Source organism: Nannospalax galili, unplaced genomic scaffold, assembly GCF_000622305.1.
Source record: "Nannospalax galili isolate Female #2095 unplaced genomic scaffold, S.galili_v1.0 scaffold979, whole genome shotgun sequence".
In the NCBI taxonomy this organism is placed as follows: Eukaryota; Metazoa; Chordata; class Mammalia; order Rodentia; family Spalacidae; genus Nannospalax; species Nannospalax galili.
In genome coordinates, this window is record NW_008343671.1 from 513,006 (window position 1) to 528,444 (window position 15,439).

At 49.4% G+C, this 15,439-nt stretch overlaps 2 protein-coding genes across 2 annotated transcripts in view; both read left to right on the forward strand.

Annotated features, from left to right (window-relative positions):
• The window catches only part of Krt75 (keratin 75), a 9,435-nt gene extending 2,516 nt beyond the window's left edge, over positions 1–6,919 (forward strand). Inside the window, exons 4-9 of the mRNA XM_008839983.3 lie at positions 277–372; positions 1,142–1,306; positions 3,045–3,170; positions 3,306–3,526; positions 4,949–4,983; positions 6,259–6,919. Coding sequence (XP_008838205.1) covers positions 277–372; positions 1,142–1,306; positions 3,045–3,170; positions 3,306–3,526; positions 4,949–4,983; positions 6,259–6,497 — 882 coding nt within the window. The 3' untranslated portion in view covers positions 6,498–6,919. The remainder of the gene's footprint in view (positions 1–276; positions 373–1,141; positions 1,307–3,044; positions 3,171–3,305; positions 3,527–4,948; positions 4,984–6,258) is intronic.
• Positions 6,920–8,649: 1,730 nt separating this feature from the next.
• Positions 8,650–15,439, forward strand: part of LOC103739600 (keratin, type II cytoskeletal 5-like) — a 10,979-nt gene continuing 4,189 nt past the window's right edge. The window contains exons 1-4 of the mRNA XM_008840015.2: positions 8,650–9,129; positions 10,961–11,169; positions 13,655–13,715; positions 14,657–14,766. Of these exons, the coding sequence (XP_008838237.1) occupies positions 8,650–9,129; positions 10,961–11,169; positions 13,655–13,715; positions 14,657–14,766 (860 nt within the window). The remainder of the gene's footprint in view (positions 9,130–10,960; positions 11,170–13,654; positions 13,716–14,656; positions 14,767–15,439) is intronic.

Here is a 15,439-nt window from a genome sequence, read left to right on the forward strand (position 1 = left end):
AGGGTAGGATGGTCTGATCCTTGGGACACCCAAGAAATACCCTATCAATAATGAGACCATGAAGAGGTACAAACCTCCCAGATGTCTCCCTGTGTTAAAGGCCCCACTGGCCTTGCTCAGGTTTTTTTTTTTATCCCAGGAAACTGAAGTCCCAGTCTCAGTGATCACCCTCCCCAACCTGAATCCCCAGAAATCAAGATTAGATTCTGCTCAGCTCCTTTTGACTTGCTGTTCAGAGCTAGGTTCTCAGAGGACTCTCCTGGGCTGTTGTTCCAGGATGTAGACGGAGCCTACATGAACAAGGTGGAGCTGGAGGCCAAGGTCGACTCTCTGACTGACCAGCTCAACTTCTACCGGATGATCTATGAGGCAGTAAGGGTTCACAAGTGTTTCTGTTGCTCTTGGTACCAGAGCCAGGAAAGCAAAGGATGCTTTAGAGTGTGTCAACCAGCATCTCATCCCAAGCACGCTGGACCCTGGGGGAGAAGGGGCAGAGGGAACTGCTGGAAAACTTTATCACATGGAAATGTCCCAACTCTGAGGCTTCTTCTCCCCACCATGGTAGGGCAGTCCTACAAAGGAAGGCATGTTGCTTCATTCTAGGAATGAAGACTCCCTCCTCAAAAAATCCAGAAGCAAGCTGCCCCTCAGCTCACTGGTTAGATGACTTCTTGACCTCTAAAGATGCCTTATTTGAGGCCCCGCCCTCTGGAAAGCAGATACCTGGATCTGTGGAAAGAGAAACAGAGGAAGGAAACGACACTACGGGGTGGGGTGGCAGGGTCCTAAACACCATTTGATCCTGAAGAACCCGTTTATATAGCATGTGAACAAACATCATATCTGAGTCTATGTGATTAGGATACAAAGGACACTTTTTTACCCCCATCCCCAAGGAAACCACACTGATGGGTACCTCGAAAGAGGCAATTCAGGGGGAACTCCCACCACAATGATCAGTGGTATAGAAACTTCTGTGGGAAGAATTGGGATCCTCAACATGACTGAGAATACCCAGGGAACAGACAGTTAGGTCTCTGCCAGGGACACCAGAGAAGTGATTCCTAACCTAGGTGATTAGTCACCTCAGGCACTCATAGTCCTTTTCGTTCCTGGATGACACTGAGTCGATACCTTGTAGGAACTCTCTCAGATGCAAAACCAAGTCAGTGACACCTCTGTGGTCCTGTCCATGGACAACAACCGCAGCCTGGACTTGGACAGCATCATCGCTGAGGTCAAAGCACAATATGAAGACATTGCCAACCGAAGCCGGGCAGAGGCCGAGTCCTGGTACCAGACCAAGGTGAGGTGATAAGCCCAGGGTTAGTGTTCTGAGGCTGCACTTCATCACTTCTCTCAGAAAACCTGGTAGGCGCAGCTTTGATGCTAGGAAAACCTAACCGCATACACTGTGGCCCGGGCAACGCTGCATGCCCAGAAGGACATTCATGGTCCTCACATTGTTCGCTATAGGTTGGACTGGGTGAAACTCCAAAATGACTAAGAAGTATTCGTAAGGTAGGTCCTAAAGGGCTATTACTTCTATTCATATGCTCTGAGCTCCTGCACTTTGCCAAGCAGGGCTTCGGGGTTATAAATGAAGAAACGGCAACCAGAAAACCCAAAGTCTAGAAAGTCAGGAAGTAGATGGGCAATCACCGAAGGGAAAAAGACAGCATTAACAAAGAGCTACCAGGAAGAGCTAGGTCTTTAGCCCAGCAGAGAAGCAGAAAGACGAAAGACTACGAAAGAGCAAGAAAATGTTTAAGGCTGAGCAAGCAACACACACTTGCAACAACACACACTTGCAGGAACACACACTTGCAGGAACACACACTTGCAGGAACACACACTTGCAGGAACACACACTTGCAGGAACACACACTTGTGAGGCAAAAGATCGGTATCTGGAAGAAGGAGGCTGTTGACTGACCCCAAACTACTGTTTGAAGGCTCAGGCGGCCATTAAATCTGGGCTAGAACAGTGCAGCAGACCCTGCATCGACACCCTGCCAAACCCAGGACCCTTACATCTGCTCGCCACTCTCTGACTCTCATCCCTTGCTCTGCCCTGTGAAACTGCCCTTCTGCTCGAAACATGGAAGGAAAGAAGGGGCTTGCAGGGGTCCATAGTACAGCTTCTTAACCCCAAAGGGAAGTGGTTGAAATTGATAATAGATAATTCCCTGTGTTGTTGAGCTGTTCTTCCTGCTAGTCCTGCATATCTGGAAACAGGGAGCTGAGCTGTCCAGCACTTCCCAAACTCAATGGATACTGACTCTGGCAGGAGCTTTTTTGATGGGAAATGTGTGGGTTTCATGCCAGTGGGCCTGAGGGGCCAGTATACCATTTCTCCTAAACAAGCATGCCATGGAGACACACCTTTAGGATGAAAACCACCAAGACCAGGGTCTCTGTCAGGTCAACACTGTGCCATCCACACTGTTTCCTGTCCCTCCTCCACAGCTCTCAGCACTGTTCTCTGCATGGCTACCTTAATTCATGGGCACAGTCCATCTGCATGCACAAGGCCAAGGAAACCTCCCACCCCAGTGACAGTGACTTCCTCACTCCCAGAACTCACCGCTGTTCCTCCTGCCCCAGGGTCATGTCATAGGTCCTTTCCTCTGTCTGGAATGTTCTCTCCCTAGGCTGGCTACAGAGGCTCCTCCTACCCAACTTGAAGACCACAGTTTAGCATCTCTGTCTCAAGAAAGGCTCCCTCTGTTACTCCCTCAGCACTTTCAAATCTAAGTCAGACTCCTTTATGACACTCTCAAGGGCCCTGTTTGGAACTACAAATTAAGCAGTATGCAACTTAGTGTCTGTCTCTCCCAAGCAAATGTAAGCTTCTGAAAGCAGGGCCAGCCTGTGCTCATGTGCCATTATTCCCAGAGCTGGCTACCTTCTTGACAAGCAAATGGGCTCAAGAAGAACCACCTGGATAAATGAATGAGGGAAGGGGAGAGTCACTGGTGATGAGTGGCCTGCTTGGCACACAGGCATTCACTAAGTATCCATGTCTGCCCTGATCCTATCAGTACGAGGAGCTGCAGGTGACAGCAGGCAGGCATGGCGATGACCTCCGAAACACCAAGCAAGAGATTTCAGAGATGAACCGAATGATCCAGAGACTGAGATCTGAGATTGATGGCGTGAAGAAGCAGGTAAAATTCCAGTCGGTCCAAGAGCTCCAGAATGCCCGTTTATTCAGGGTTTTCCTATCTCTGAGGACTCCTATTCAAAGAGCACCCCACATACAGAATCTGTCCACAGATTTCATGACACCCCTTTCTTTTCAGTGTGCCAGCCTGCAAACTGCCATCTCAGATGCTGAGCAACGCGGAGAGTTGGCCCTCAAGGATGCCCGGGCCAAACTGGTGGACCTTGAGGACGCACTGCAGAAGGCCAAGCAGGACATGGCCCGGCTGCTTCGGGAGTACCAAGAGCTCATGAATGTTAAGCTGGCCCTAGATGTGGAGATCGCCACCTACAGGAAGCTGCTGGAGGGTGAGGAGTACAGGTGGGTTGCCAATCTGTTCTCAAAGAAAACACAGGGGCCTAGGTACCCTGAGAGGCCAGGCTGGCTGCAGCCCATCCTCTACTGGAAGAGGGAGCAAAATGCAGGTGAAATTGAATGAAGGTACAATTTCTTTCCAAACTAAGAAGTCATTCACGGTACACCCCATAGAAATCGAAGACCTGAGCAGGCCTAAGAAACCTAATTCTATTAAAGAAGTCTGGTTACATAACAGGTCTGGAAATGTGGTATAAAGGTTCTGAACTGAGAGTAAACTGTTTTAGATTTGGGTTTACAGGTCCCTCACTCATTATGGGAAGTCAGTTATGTCTAGCCCTCAGTTTCTTCAATGGCAGAATAGAGACCAGAAGACTAGATGATCCCCAGAACTAATGGGAGCTTGGTATTCTGCCTGTTACCAGCTGCATTACCACAGGCAAGTTTCTTAACCTTCCCACATCTCAGGGTTCCTACCTGTAGAATAGGGGTAATAGTTCCGATGTTGTATATTACTAAAAGGGCTAAAATAAGGCAATATGCATGAAACTTACAATAGCTCATGATATGCAAAAAGTGTTTGAAAAAGTACTATAGATTGGAGTGATAGCTTGACTGTTAAAGGTTAAGGCAAACAACCAAAACATCAAAAACTACTAGCTCTTGGAGCTGGAGAGATGGCTCAGTGGTTAAGAGCGTGTACTGGTCTTGTAGCGGACCCAAGTTCAGTTCCCAACACTCATGTCAGGCAGCTTACAATTGCCTGTAACTCCAGCTCCTGGAGGATCTGACTCCTCTGGCCTCTGTAGGAATCTGCCCTTACATACACACACACACACACACACACACACACACACACACACACACACACACACACACAGTGACACCCGTGCACACACAGAGAAATGGTATGTACCTTCACTCACACACACACACACACACACACACACACACACACACACACACACACACACTAAAGATAATATAATAAAAAATACTAGCTCTCCTTTAGTTTAGTGGCCAAAGTTTAGGGTTTTGGAGACAGATGGACAATGAGAAAGTTAATGAGCCCCTCTGAGCTTCAGTTTCCCACTATGAAATTAAGGGAATAACACCTAATAGGGTTGTCAGGAGAACAAAATGGCATGACGTATATAGCAGGTTCTCAATATATATTAGTTCCAAGTATGCGACGAAAACTGTGTTTCTGAGACTACAGGTTTTACTGCTCTGAACCTCAAGCTCCACATTATTCCATCTATTAGATTTTGATTATTTTTGGTTCTGCTAGTATTTTCAGAATTTCAACTTTATTTCTGCAATAAAGATAATAGTTTTTTAACACTTAAAACATTTGCAAAAATGTCACTGCAAATACCTGTGAGATGCTAGCCACCGTAGTAACCTTTCCTCCCTCCTCCCAATCAGGCTGAGTGCAGAGGGCGTTTCTCCAGTGAACATCTGTGAGTATGACACCCTGTGTGACTTTGCAGACGTGTGGTTCGGGGCGGGGTATACAGAAAGAAACTGAGAGGACCTCACGGGCAGATTTGTTTTTAGAAAGTTTGAGGGCTTAGGTATGTTAGAGAGAAAGCCATAGGGGGCTGTGGATTTTTTATATCATATTATTGTTATATTATTATATTAATTATTCATTGTGGTACTGGTAGTCTTTTTAAATTAAATTTATTCTCTGACAATTTCATACATGTATATAATGTACTCTGATCACTCTTACCCCCACTCTTTCCCCCTTGCCAACCCCTATCCCAACAAGTCTCCCTCCTCTTTTAATGCATTTCTGTTCTGTTTGCGTTTATCTTTTGTAATCCGTTGAGTGTAACTAGGTCCACCCAAGTGAGCATCAGTGTGGAGCTAAAGGTTCTCGTTTGTTTGTTTATTTGTTTGTTTGTTTGTTTGAATCAGATCTCATGGAGCCCAGACTGGCCTCAAATTCCTGATTCTCTTGCCTCTTCTTGCCAAGTTAGATGAGCATCTTTAGTTCCACAGTTCTTACCTTTGGGAGTGAGTGCCACACCACTAAACAGGTGATGGGACGTTCTGTGTATTGTCCTATAGGCACTTTAGAAGCCGTAGCCACACCTCCTACCTTCCAGAAGTACATGCAGTCTCTCTGGAGTTGCAAGCCTAACTTAGAGAGCTCAGAAACAAGTATTTGACACAGACAGGACTTAGGAAATTTCCTGGTTCTGCCCAGACTCTTTGGAGACGGCATTCGGGTTAGGTCCCAGAGTGTGGCTAGAAGGGGGCCCTGCCTCCTCTGAACAGTCTGGCAAAAGGCTTAACTCAGCTCTGCAGAGGGTTGCTACAGGAAGGTGCTAAGGCCTTTCCAGGGTAGGCATCAATGGTGTTTAGAGCACCAAAGCCAAGGGGATACCAGGAAAAGGACATGTACATCTCATATGAGCTCTCAGAAGGAAGAAGACCCCAGAACCAAGCCAACAGAGGGAGACAGGATCAGACACAGCCACAGGGGGAACAGCATCCTGGAGAACTCTTCAGTAGGTTCTGTAAGAGAGTAGCCTAGAGGAGGAAGAAAGTCCTTCCTACCTGGAGAATGCAGGCACTACAGCCCAGCTCAGTGTCTCACTGAGCAGACAGGAGATAGGAAGAAGATCAGCACCTACCTGTGAGACCACCCATTGCCTGCCTCCCCAGGGACTTCAGGACACAGGTTCTAACACCAGATGCTTAACCCTGTCTCCTTTTTTCTGCAGCCGTGGTCACTTCCACAGTTTCCAGTGGCTATGGCGGTGGCAGCGGCTTGGGAAGTGGAAGCCTGGGTCTCAATGGGAGCAGTGGCTACAACTTCACCACCAGCAGTGGGCACAGCTTGGGTGCAGGCCTGGGAGGCTCTAGCTTCACCACCTGCAGCAGCCGGGGCCCAGGGAGCAGTGGCTCCAGCATCAAGTTTGTTTCCACTACATCATCCAGCAGGAAAAGCTACAGGCACTAAGGCCAGCAGCCAACCACTCCCCTAGTCACTGCCCTGAAGCCTTTTCTCACCTGTACCTTGATGCCTGGGCCCTTCTCCCACCTCCTCTTCACAGGGCCCTCCTGTGCTGCCAAGGGGCCTGATACCCTGACTAAATCAATCACTGGCCTAAGGCAGCCTCTTTGTAGTCCCCAAGTTGCTCCTGGTACTTCTTTGTGCTAGACACACAAACCCAAGGTCCATTCTCTTCCACAATTCATATTCAATGGATCCTGCTAGGACCAGGTATCCACAAATGCCCATTCAACGCCACCTGTCCCTTCCCCCCAGATGCAGTGACAGGGGAGTCCATGTCTCTCAGGCCACCTTAACGTCAGGCTGTCTCATCACTGGCTGCTTACAAACTGCCAGCTAGAGTGAGTGTTCCTATTCCCTCCTCTGAATGTGCCTATTAAACAGCATGTGTAATGTGTTTGGCTCAGCCCTCTATGTGCCCCCCAAAATTGTCCTGACTTTCAGGCTTCCCCAAGCCAGGGGTCAACACAGGCAGTGCTCAGAACACAACTGTTGTCCCTTCATGCGGAACTGAGAGGGTGGTATGGAGAGGGCAGTATGGAGAGGGCAGCATGGAGAGGGCGGCATGGAGAGGGCGGCGGTATGGAGAGGGTGGTGTGGAGAGGGTGGCGTGGAGAGGGCGGCGTGGAGAGGGCAGGAGACCACCAGCCTTCTCCCTTCTCCTTGGGATGTTTTGTTTAGGAAACCCCAACCCCTAGGCAGAAGCCTTGCCCAGTCTCCTGCTCAGTATGTCATGTAGGGCGAGGTCATCCTCTTCCCAAACCAGCCTATGTTCTGGGACAGCACTGACGTAGGGTGGGTGGCCCAGGCCTCAGACAGCAAAGGAGCAGATTGTTCTCTGACAGCTTCAAACTTGCAAACCTGAGCAGAGAAATAAAAGGTTAGGAGAGGAGTTAAAAGTCAGCCCTGGGGCCAGGCAGAGGAGCCAATGAGTCCATAACTGCAAAATTGCAGGCAGTAGGGAGACGCCCAGGAAGCCCCCACATTCCTGAGCTCACAAGTCTCCTGAACCCTTCCCATCAGGACTGAGCTGGGTGATGAAGCTCACTTAGGGATCAGGTGTGCTTGGACAGGGTGGGCTCAGTACTCAGGACCCAGTGTGAAGTGATGGGAGCTGCCAACCAGGGTTGTGAGAACCATTCATGCTAGGGCAGAAGTTCAATGGCACATGACACCAACGAGAAGAGAGGAAAACAAGGGACCGTGTTTAGAACGGTGAGGAGGGTAAGGATTTCAGGGCAGGGAGAAAAGACCCTGAGAGCGATTGTTAAATTCCTGGAAAAGGGCAAGCTAAGACTCAAGGCACTGGGGGTGAGGGGTGGGGATAGGAGTGAAGGGGTTACAGCAACTGGGGGACAAGAGTTTGGAGTGGCACCCTGACTGCTTCTTCCCTAGGACAAGAGACATCGCATCCTCTGTGGATTTTTCCCCAGCTATGTGAAGTTCAGGAATTTGGGGCATATGACCCAGTCAGACCACTGGGCTCTAATACTGGTCCAACACTTGCTATTAGCCAGGGTGCCTAACCAGTCTATGCTCCAATTAGTCCACGTGAAAACCAAGAACAAGAACAGCTGATGTCGAGGGTTAAATGAGAAGTGGGGTGAAGGTCAGCTTCATGACGTGTTCAAAAGACGCTGGCAATAATTCATCTACTTTCACAGAGCTATAAAATCAAATGTAACGATATTGTGGTAGACCTTCCACATGGTGGGCACAGACTCAATCCTCAATAAACGGGATTTTTATATGTAAATGAACAGGATAGGATGGGCAGAGTAAGATGCTTGGGTATGGAGCCTGGGATCTGGGCATGGAGCAGAGTGTCCACAGTGTATGACAGAACCTGGGAAGGTGGGGAGCTCTGAAGCCAGGCCTGGTCCTGCCCAGGGTAGGGTGTTCCCCACGGTGATTAGCGGGCAGGAAGATGGGCTGTGGCCAGACATGCCATTAAAGTGAACTCAACAGAGTGGTCTTTGATCTCCTCTGGCCAAGCCCAGTTCTTGAAAGGGATAAAAGTCAAGGCAAGTCCAGAAGAGCCAAGACTTCATTCTTCTAACATTTTTTGCTCTGCTGCCTTCTGACAGCAACTTCCACCATGACCCAGCGATCCTCTGTGACCATCAAATCGGGGGGCACACGGAACTTCAGTGCTTCCTCAGCCAGCCTCCTCCCAGGCTGCCGGCCGGGCTTTAGCTCTGTCTCTGTGTCCCAGAGCGGAAAGAGCTTTGGCAGTGGCTTTGGGGGTGGTTTTGGGACAAGGAGCCTCCACAGCTTAGGGGGTAGCAAGAGAATCTCTATTGGTGGGGGCTTCCGCTCCAGCAGGGCCAGCTTTGGCGTTGCTAGCTGTGGGCTGGGTGTCGGTGGCATAGGGTACAGAGTTGGGGGAGCCTACGGTGGATATGGATTTGGAGGTGGGATGGCCCCTGGAGCTGGGGGCATCCACGAAGTCACTGTCAACCAGAGTCTCCTGACCCCCTTACACCTGGAGATCGATCCATCCCTCCAGCGAGTTCGCAAGGAGGAGAAGGAGCAGATCAAGAGCCTCAACAACAAGTTCGCCTCCTTCATTGACAAGGTGAGGGGCAGGTGGGGTCTTTGTTATTAAAGCAGCTTCCGTCTGAGATTTTTGTTTTCTGGGTTTTCCTGAAACAAACTGGCTTCCCAGGACCTGTGCACCTGGAGGCTAGTCAGTCTACTGATGAGGCAGGATAATAAAATGTCCATCCACAGACCCCAGAGGTCTCAGACCCACAATGAGGACACTGCGACTCTGGTGGCCAGTGCTTATTATGGGCTCAGCTAGACAGATAAGGAGGTCAGTTTGAAGGAAAAGGGATGGAGAAGAGAAGACTGAAAGTTCATAGAAGTGAGCTGAGTCCCTTTCCCTCACCCAGTTAGTCAACACTAATGTCCTCTTGAGGCAGGAGCATTGCTCTGGTGACATGCCCTGGTGATAGGGTGTATCCGGGAGGCTGAATGGGCAGTAAAGTGGCATTCAGAGCATTTAGTGTGTTTCTGTCAGTGAAGGGAAACGTGGGACTTCAGCCTCAGTCTCAACTGCCGCATGATTTGGCGTCACAGAGGTCCCTGGCTCTGGGAAAGGCCCTTACGGGACGTGGTTCTGTTGTAGATCACCATCTCATGCCTCATCTGGGAAGGGAGAAGGGTCGCAGCTCTGGACCACTTGTGCTAAATTTCTGGGGTGTAGAAGAAAGTGTTAAGCCAAGAGGCCTCTCAGCTCAGGCTCCAGTGTGGGCTCTACTGTGGGGAGAGTTGCCCCTCCTCTTGGGCTCCTGTAGGGTGGAACAGGTGAACTCTCCCTCCCTTTGCAGCTCTGCCAGACACTGAATGCTTCAGCATGGGGAGAAGATTGTTGGGTGGGTAGACCTCACCAAAGGCACTGCTAAGGCACCTGTTCTCTAGCTTTGTTACCCATGTCACCCCTCCTGGCTGGCCTGCGTTATGCCAACAGAGATGTGGCTTCCAGGAGCCTGGCTGAGAAAGGAAAATCCTGGGCTTTGCTTCTCCCTGATTCATCCAGAGGAGATATGGGAATAGGGCATGGGACTAGGGAAGGACTTGGAGCCCGGGTGTCCTCTCTCCTACAGTGGGAGTGGGAGAGAAAGTTGCATTTGCTAAAGACCCCTGTAGAGACACTGCATCACTGAAGTAGTGGAGAGACTGTTCTTTCATTCTTGGAGGCTAAGTGACATTGCAGTCCCTCCCAGTGAGAGGACTTTAGGTTGAGGCGGGAGGGGAGAGTTTTGCATATTTCCCAGAATGAGGAGCAGATAGGGTTAAATCCAGAAACCCAAATTAGCAGCCCACAATCACAAGGGCCCTAAAGAGCAAAGTGAGAGAGGAGATTGTATAAGGCCACCCAACCACTGAGAGACATGGTTGAGATTGTGTCCAGGTTCCTTCAGTGCAATTCTTGAGTGGCCCACACCAATATTTCTGAAGTAAACCAGCAACTGAGTCCAGAATCCAGATCCTGAGAAATCTTGACAGAAAGAAAATGAACAGATGAATTTTCTGCCGCAAACCTTCTACCCACTTAATAGGAATCAGTTTAGGCTCAGATGCAATGCTCTTTTCCTGTGTTATCACATGTCATCATGGTTGGTGTATTCTGATGTCTCCCAAGCCCAGTACACTAACATTTTGACTTGGCTCTCCGAATCCCATGCTCCCTGCAGTTGGAGGAGGAGGATGAGGAGGATAAGGAGGAGAAGGAGGGGGAGGAGGAGGAGGAGGAGGAGGAGGAGGAGGAGGAAGAGGAGGTACCACCTGGGCTCTGAGGTCATGCAGAGCCCCTGCACTATTAGGAAGTCCTGTATCTCAGAGCATGTGGGAGACTGCAACAGGGAAATCCCCTCACAGTCTCTTACCTCTGACCTGGGCAGGTGCGATTCCTGGAGCAGCAGAACAAAGTCCTAGAGACCAAATGGAGCCTCCTGCAAGACCACAAAACCACCAGAACCAATCTCGAGCCCATGTTTGAAGCCTACATCGCCAATCTGAGGCGACAGCTGGACTGTCTGGGAGGAGAACGGGGAAGGCTGGAGACAGAGTTGAAGAACATGCAAGATGTGGTAGAGGACTTCAAGAACAAGTGAGTGGGAACTCAGCTTCTCCCTCCTGGGGTCCCCTGATGCTTTCGGAGAAGCCAGAGGGGTAGGAGGAGAGGGCCGTATTCTCTGAAATCCACCCCCCGACACACACATTCATTGGGAATGGGACATACACTTGGGGGGGCGGTCATGAGATGTAATCAAACAGACATGAAGTAGAAAACATGGACCCTTGGTCCAGAATTTTGTGGCTTTGAGGAAGAGCGCTGGGGCTAACAGAGTGATGGCTACCATAGGTTCAAAGACTTATGCCTATGTAACAACGTTTAACCTCTGCAGATAAGGAAATTCAGGCTCAGAAATGGCAGCTCAGTTATCCAAAGTTATACAAAGGGCAACTCATGAGTTAAAAAATAAAGCCAGGGAATCTCTCACTCACATTTATTCAACTAAATGCTCCTTTACAGGGTTCATATATTCATCCCAGCAATGCCCAAGAGGCTGGAGGAACAGAGATAGAAAAAGATGTACTTGCAGCCTTCTCCCAGGACCATCTGCATGTGTTTGCAAATGTGCATGTACACACAGAACACACACACACATGCACGCACGCATGCACGCACACGCACACGTGCGCTTGTGCTTTTAGACATGTTTTTCTTTTCATTGCTCTTTTTTTATTATTCCTTTTTCTTATTTTTATTGCTTTTATTCCTTATTTTTCTTATTTTAATTTTTCTTTAATTCCATTATTCCAACCCAAATTAATTGCTCCATGAAGTGATCTTTGTATAATGTAGTAAGAACCCAAGCCCCTAAGAACATTTTAATCAATATTTTTTGGTCTTTTTCAGACAGGGTCTCCCTGTAGTCCCAGCAGGCCTGGAACTCACCATGTAGACCAGGCTGGCCTTGGTCTCACAGAGATCCACCTCTCTTCCCAATTGCTGGGATTAAAGGTGTACCCCACCACACCTGGCCCTTAATTAGTATTTAATAAATTTAAGTAAAACTTAAACTTCAACTCCTCAGTCATACCAGACCATTTCAAGTGCTGAGTCACCCCTGTGGCCAGTGATGGAAAGCACTTGGTCTAGCATGTAGTAAGATGTACTAGTTATTTTTATTCTGTTATGATTAGGCAGACATGTAGTGATTCAGCCCTGGAACAGAAAGGCAAGTACAGATGATAATTTATTATTTTTTTAAATAATTTATTGAGAATGTCATACGTGCATATAAGGTATTTTGATCAAATCCATGCCCACTCCCTCCCCTCTAACTCCTCCCATATCTCCCCAGATTAGATAAGAGCTCCCAAGTACTTTTGACATTTTTGGCCTTTGGAACAGAGTGTGTTGCTAAGAGGCCCAAGGACATTTTGACTTTTAGCCAAGAAACTGGCTACTTTTCTTTGGGGTCTTTTTACCCTAACTGCCTAGCCAATTCCTACCTCCTATTTTTATCACGCCATCCTCTGAAGGGGTTGCCCAACTTGCCAATAGGGAATAGGGACACAGACCGCTCTGGCTTCTTCCATGCTGAACAGGGACGCAGGTGAAGAGATTGGAGTACCCTTCAGTGGGTCTATCTAAAAGACTCCAAAATTGCATAATTCTTATAGAGATGATAATTTATAACATGCATGCAAACATGGGAAAGAGTGTTTCCATCCAAGAATGCTCCCTGAAGGAGGAGACTACAGATTAGGTTGAGGAGGAAGAAGGCATGGGAAGGACACAGCCAGGTGTGTGTTGAAGAGTGTGCTCCTGGTTCATGACCAGCAGTGCTGCTGTGGAGACCAAGTGGCCTATGTGTCAAGACTAGGAGCTGAGAAACAGGGAAAACAAGGGCAGTTGTATAAACATAGGTGAAGAAAATGCTTCATAAGAAGGCAGCTGAGGAGACAGCGAGGAGCCCGTTGGGAGAAAATATATGATACACTGGTGCTAAGGCAGCCTGGGTAACAGCCTGGGCCACCTGTAATGGAAGGGCCGCTCTAGTGGCCAGACAGATCAGGAGCAGACTGGAGATAAGAAAGCCGGGGCAGAGGGGCTCCCATTACCTTGACGACTCCGCCTCTTAGGATGAGATTCACTGTGACTGAGAATATTAGGGGACGTGACAGCACCAGAGGATGCAGGAGCTAGGCTAGAGGTCAGGGGCTGCCAGTCAAAAACAAGGAGGAGGAGGAGGAAGAGGAACAGGGAAAGAAGGAGAAGGAGGAGGAGGAAGAAGAGGAACAGGGAGAGAAGGAGAAGGAGGAGGAGGAAGAGGAGGGAGGAAGGCACGATTCTTTAGAGAACAGGCTCTGTGAAAAGGCACCCCGGAAGAGGACAGTCTGCTTTGCCGTTTGCAGCTCGAGTCCTCTTTTGGCAGAACTAGGGGTGTTTGGTTTGGAATTCTGAGACCATGCATGTACAGGGAGATATTCTATAGCAAATTATTTCCCGTGTGCCCACTAGATCATAGTTCCCATCTCACTCTCAAGCCCTCCACCAACACCCTTCTTGGCCTTTCCCACAGGTACGAAGAGGAAATCCACAGGCGCACTGCAGCAGAGAATGAGTTCGTGGTGCTCAAGAAGGTGAGGGGAAGAGGCGCTCCCGCTGACGGCAGGTTCCTGGGGGCGGCAGAGTTTCCAGTGACGTTAGCGCCATTCCTATAGCCTTTATTGGATTTGCATGACAAATCTTGGAGACATATTTTACTTTAAAAGTGAGGAAACTCGAGCCAGGCATGGTGCTTTAATCCCAGCACTTGGGAAGCAGAGGCAGGTGGACCTCTGTGAGTTCCAGGCCAGCTGGGACTACAGGGAGACCCTGTCTCAAAAAGACAAAAAAAAAAAGTGAGGAAACTTGAGGGCCAGGTAAGTTTGGTTTATTGTCCATAGGTACCCAGATAATCAGAAGTGGGTCAGAATCCAGGACTCCCAAGTCTGAGATGTATTAATCATACCCCAGGACCTCTCCCTGCATGGTCCAGTGCAAGGAGAGGGAAACTCAAAGGGGCCTGGTCCTGAGCCCAGAATCCACAAAATGGAGCCTGGATTGGTGGTGAAGCGGTAGAGGTATCAGGTCAGAGATCTAAAGATCTGGCCAGTCTGCTTGGTGGGAACAGAGGAAGGGAGAGACCTCCCAGGACTAAGCTGGAATAAGAACAGAGCAACTTTTCGAGAGGGTGAGAGGGAGACAGGATGGGCAGAGGCATGAGGATGGGAAGCCACACAGGCTTTGGGGAGAGGCTTGAGAGCCCAGAGGCAATGGGAGTCCCAGGGCTCAGGATGCAGTGTCCTTGCCATGGAAGGTGTCATAGGAGACCTTTCAAGTGGCACTAGCTGATGAGCAGGCAGGCATTCATAGGGGCCACACTATGTGGACATCCCCAGGTCCACTCCATAGCATGGAGCAGAGGCATGGCCTTTCCTGGGAGCTGAAGGTATCCCACTAGTTTCAGAGATGGCTCCCGGAGGCTGCTGGCCAACCCAGGAAGGAAGAACCCCAGAATGATCTTGTGTTTTGTGCCCAGGATGTGGATGCTGCCTACATGAACAAGGTAGAGCTGGAGGCCAAGGTGGATGCCCTGATGGACGAGATCAACTTCCTGAGAGCTTTCTATGAGGCGGTAAAGAGGCCCTGGTGCCCGGTCGGGAGGGCTGGAGTCCACACGGGCACACGAGCTGCAGGCTCCTTACTGACCTCCCTGCTCCTCATCCCATCTGCGGGTTGTGATTCATGAGGCAGGTGCTGCTCCTTGAAAGGAGAGAAGAGGTTCCCTGGGGTAGCTAGAAGGTCCCAAGAGAGGAAAAACTCAACCGTGGCTGTTTAGAGCAAGCGTGTCATGTTGAGGATCCAGAACAGCTGCCTATCACCAAAAGCCAGTGATTCCCACAGAACTGTCTGAGTCATGGGGCCTGCCCAGCCCAGCCCAGCCAAGTCCCACTACTGTTCTTCCTGGAGCACTGCAGATTGGTGCAATTATACAAACCAGTCAGCCAGTCAGCCTGGAGGGAAGGGTGAGGCACAATTACCTGCATCTCCTAAGGACATGTTTTTGTAGAGCACCCATGTACCCCAGGACACTCTTCTGTGAGCTACAGGGACAGAGCTGAGCAAATACGATCCAGCCCCTCAGTTCTCGGGTCTTACGTGATAGTGTAAGAGGCAGAAAATGGATGGTGGGGCAATGAGGAAACACGGCATTAGGGAGCAAAGGCTAGAAGGCAGCATGAGACATTTGATAGGAAACCTGAAGGAATGAGGACGTGAGCCTAGAAGACATGCACAGATATGTGCACTCACACAGATGCCC